At 42.9% G+C, this 4,719-nt stretch overlaps 1 protein-coding gene across 1 annotated transcript in view; it reads right to left on the bottom strand.

Moving 5' to 3' along the window:
• Positions 1-39: 39 nt before the first annotated feature.
• XK (X-linked Kx blood group antigen, Kell and VPS13A binding protein) overlaps positions 40-4,719 on the bottom strand; it is a 48,813-nt gene continuing 44,133 nt past the window's right edge. Inside the window, exon 3 of the mRNA XM_007127772.4 lies at positions 40-1,406. Within this exon, the coding sequence (XP_007127834.2) occupies positions 580-1,406 (827 nt within the window). The 3' untranslated portion in view covers positions 40-579. The remainder of the gene's footprint in view (positions 1,407-4,719) is intronic.

The raw sequence follows: 4,719 nt of genomic DNA, 5'->3' as shown, positions 1-4,719 counted from the left end.
CTGTGCTCCGCAACGGGAGAGGCCACAACAGTGAGAGGCCCGCGTACCGCAAAAAAAAAAAAACAAAAAAAAACCAAACTTGAACAGCCCTCTCTGAAAACTCTGACAGGAATGTTGTGGCTGATGGCAAAACCCCAGTAACCTAACCATCTGTGGTCATCAGACAGCTCTTGGGTGAAAACTACGTTCAGGGATAATAAAACATTAGGCTACCTAGACCAGCAGTCCAGAAAACTAGAAAACAAGCCAGCCCCTGCCCTCATTCTACCTGATGGATCTAACCAGCCCAACTCAGATATCACGGGTACTTTGTCAATGAAAAGGCCAGTAACGCCTGGGAGAACATGGTCAACTGTGAATGGTGGTGCCTTAGGCTGCCCCTGCAACACTCAGGGGTTTCCCTGGCTTCTCTCCATGGTTCCCACATGCCCGCCCAAGAGGTCTCCAAAGGGGAGAGACTCACAAGGAGTTGAGAGAGAACTTCCTGCTCTGTTAACTGTGCAGGGCCCATCACTTGTATGAAGAACAGGGATCAACCCAGCAAACAATACATCTGTGCCTCAAGAGACTCAGGTCCCATTAAGCAGAAAAGAGCTCATCGGCATTCAAGATCTGGCTGGGCATAGAACTTATTTTACTGCTAGAAGGGGTTTCCTCTCTGTCTGCGGGTGACCTTAAATCTGTCTTTTCTGCAGACTCAGAGGATTTCCGCCGCCTGCAGTCACAGCAAGCACACTTTAGCCACTCCTGAAAGCTTTCAGAAACACTAGAGGAAAAGAGCTTTTTGCAAGGGTGGAAGAATTGATAGAACACGATCATGAACAGAATGGCCGTGCAGTACCCGACGAGCAACTGCAGGATCAGCAGGGGTGCGCACACATACACATAGATGTCAGTCTTGTAAAGATACCACATGAGGAGGAGGAAGGCGTTCTCGATGAATCTCAACATGTAGTACACCAGCAGCTGGTACCAGTTCTGGGACTTGCTGATGAGGTCCGGGTTGTTGATTTTCAGCTGTACCGCTGACCAGCAGAACATGTTGATCCCGGCATAGAGTAAGGTGAGGAAGCACAGCACGATGGTGGTGCCCACCCGACTGAGGGCCTTCTCGATGTTCTCAGGGAAGGGGGAGCCACTGCACCAGAAGAGGATCCAGGGGTAGAAGAGGAAGCTGAGGAAGTTGATGAGTATGTCTATCACCACCCAGGTCTTCAGGACAGAGGTAAAGAGGACCAGGACAATGACTCGAGTGGCAATCTCAAAGCTCCTCCAGAGGAAGATACAGACATAGGCCAGGGGCTTCACTTTGACATCATATTCATCGTATTTGATCTTGATGGCTAGGATGTTACAGCGCAAGGCTCCATACACGATGGACAAGAGGGAGAGGACCATGAAGAGACCTGAGGAGAGAAGAGAAAGAGCACTCTCAAGTCTCACCTACACCAAGAATCCTACTGTGGTGGCCGCTGGCAGTCCCCTACCCATATTCCTTGGAACCCTCTGTTTCATGTGCACGGGCTGGCTTCCAGCTGTCAGTGTCTGCTCACTGCACCCGAAGGCTTTACCCAGGGCCGCAGAAGCCTGCTGTGCCCAGGTGCTGGGCAGGCTGAAGTGCCCAGGAATTAATACCTCTGGGAGAGCCCTTCAACACCCCAATCCTAGCACTGAGAAGAGCTGGAATATAACGAGACTAGTTCCCCTACCATTTGGGTAGGATAACTCGGAGGTGTGTGTTCTATACTGTTTACTGGTGTTTCCTCATAGGATTACTTTCTAGTCACCCACGGTGATCGTTGTCTAATAACGTTGTCACCTTTATTGGCCGCCTTCCCTTCCCTGTCTCACTTCCCTTCTCCCACGCTTCTTATACCTTCCTCCAGACAGACATGCACTCAAATGCTTGTCTCAGGGTCTGCTTCAGGGTCAACTGAGACTAAAACACCTTTCAGACCCCATCTGCTCTGTCTGAATATGTGGAGTCCTTTACATGGTACGTTTTGTTTCCTCAATCAGCTTACAAGCTCCTGAGGAGTCACAAGTGACCATGTCTGATATTTCTTCTTGATACCCTCAACATATACCAGTGTAGAAACTGAAACAGAAAGCACTCAATAATAAATTGTTCATGAGTTCCTCTCTATCTGCAGGACCTTTTAAATTTATATACTGACTATAGATTGCTCACTTTTCTTTGCTCTTCAGTTATATTCTTAAATTCCACACAGTGCTGAAGAAATGAGAACCTCACTGTTACTGAGAGTCAATCTGTCTTGGTCTAAAAGGCCTTAATGTTTCAAGAGGTCTCAACTCTGTTTATTTCTTAAAATGACTGATGGCTAGCGGGTTTACCCCGTTTATAACGAGCAGCAGTGTTAGGGGACAAGATGTGGCTCATTTGAATGGAGCATGGTACTATGTTTCAGAGCATGACACTGCTGGCTGTGAGTTCTATTATCTAAAAAATGTACTGCCAACCCATGAGCACAGACTGTGTGGTCAAATCTGAAATACAATCACTTATTGCAGGCTGCCACGACCTCCAAATATTGGAGCAGGGAGGAACCGAGAGTCTGGCTGGGTTCTGTTTTCTCCCCCATAAAATTGAGATAATACCTTCCATGCCTACCTCCAACGTACGTATAACAAAATTGTCTTTACTTATAATTTAAAATGCATGGGAATAAAGGGTTCATTTTCTTATTTAAGTTCTGAATCAATGGAAAACATCTACATTTGATGGGCATAAAAACTCGGAAGCTTGGATAGTTAGTTGCCTGGGAGAAGCTCAGTTTTACTCAAAGCACCAACTCCTCTCATAGTCCTTTGGCACTGATTTAAATCATCGATATCATTCTCTGGAAAGACTGTCATCTACTAATCAAATTTAAAAGATAGAAATACTATCACAGGAGTAGCCTGGGAAGTAATTGGACTGAGTTATTTTTTCTGAGAGGCTAGCTCAATGGAGCATTATAAAGCAGTACCTACTGCTGATACACTGTTTGTTTTTATTGAAATACAGTTGATTTACAATGTTGTGTTAATTTCTGCTGTACAGTAAAGCGACTCAGTTATACATATACATTCTTTTTTATATTCTTTTTCATTGTGGTTTATCCCAGCTGATACACTTTTATGTGTATGGCTACAAATTTCTACAGACCTTAAGAATCTAGTATTGGATCCTTTTCTTTTAGTCCTTCTGTTTTTTCTACTACAAGAAAAATAACTTCAAATGTAGAATATGAGCTAAGCATAAATTCTCATATAAATTATGTATTCATACACATGCAGTATTTACACTGTTATATTTATGGTACTTTATCTCCAAGTTACTTATTACTTTTAACAATGCAATGACCCAAACAATTTTTTAAGCGTCTATCCATTTTTCTCATTAGGTCAATTATTTCCAAATTACGTTTTTTTCTCTATCAAGAGAGTTAGCCAATTATTACCCAGTTGGTGCTTAGTAAGAATTAACTGCTGAAGCCTTCTGAGAATGCAAAGAAATTATTGTGAAATCACTGACTTCAATCATCATTCCCAATGTTGGGTGCTCCCTGCAAAATGTTGCCCTAGAAAGGGGCCAGGAAGAGAGATATACTTGGGAGACAAGAAGCTTGAACAAAATGCTTGGAATGTACATTTCTACCTCTAGGGTTAAGCTGTTATCTAATGAATGACTAGGATGACATTTATGCAAATACCTACTTATTCAGACTTAAATGGAGAAAAGTTCCTGACATCATTTCCCAACCTTCTCTTCCCACAGTCAACACAACAGGGGATCAGTTGGTGGTCCCGCCCTTTTAAGTGGCACAACATAGAAGTCTAACAGCCCCAAATAATCTTTTTTTCTAAACATCTTTATGGGGTATAATTGCTTTACAATGGTAGGTTAGTTTCTGCTTTATAACAAAGTGAATCAGCTATACATATACACACATCCCCATATCTCCTCTCTCTTGCGCCTCCCTCCCACCCTCCCTGTCCCACCCCTCTAGGTGGTCACAAAGCACCGAGCTGATCTCCCTGTGCTATGCGGCTGCTTCCCACTAGCTATCTATTTTACATTTGGTAGTGTATATATATGTCAATGCTACTCTCTCACTTCGTCCCAGCTTACTCTTCCCACTCCCCGTGTCCTCAAGTCCATTCTCTACGTCTGCGTCTTTACTCCTGTCCTGTCCCTAGATTCATCAGAACCATTTTTTTTCAGATTCCATATATATGTGTTAGTATATATATTGGTTTTTCTCTTTTTGACTTACTTCACTCTGTATGACACACTCTAGGTGCATCCACATCACTACAAATAACTGAATTTTGTTTCTTTTTATGGCTGAGTAATATTCCATTGCATATATGTGCCACATCTTTGATGATGGCTATTCTGATTGGTATGAGATGATATCTCATTGTAGTTTTGATTTGCATTTCTCTAATGATTAGAGATGTTGAGCATCCTTTCATGTGTTTGTTGGCAATCTGTATATCTTCTTTGGAGAAATGTCTATCTAGGTCTTCTGCCCAGTTTTGGATTGGGCTGTTTGTTTTTTTGACAGTGAGCTGCATGAGCTGCTTGTATATTTTGGAGATTAATCCTTTGTCAGTTGCTTCGTTTGCAAATATTTTCTCCCATTCTGAGGGCTGTCTTTTCATCTTGTTTATGGTTTCCTTTGCTGTGCAAAAGCTTTTAAGTTTCATTAG

The sequence above is a fragment of the Physeter macrocephalus genome, chromosome 21 (genome assembly GCF_002837175.3).
Source record: "Physeter macrocephalus isolate SW-GA chromosome 21, ASM283717v5, whole genome shotgun sequence".
NCBI classification, from domain to species: Eukaryota; Metazoa; Chordata; class Mammalia; order Artiodactyla; family Physeteridae; genus Physeter; species Physeter macrocephalus.
The sequence above is the reverse complement of the archived record's forward strand: the minus strand, read 5'-3'. Positions and strand labels throughout refer to the sequence as shown.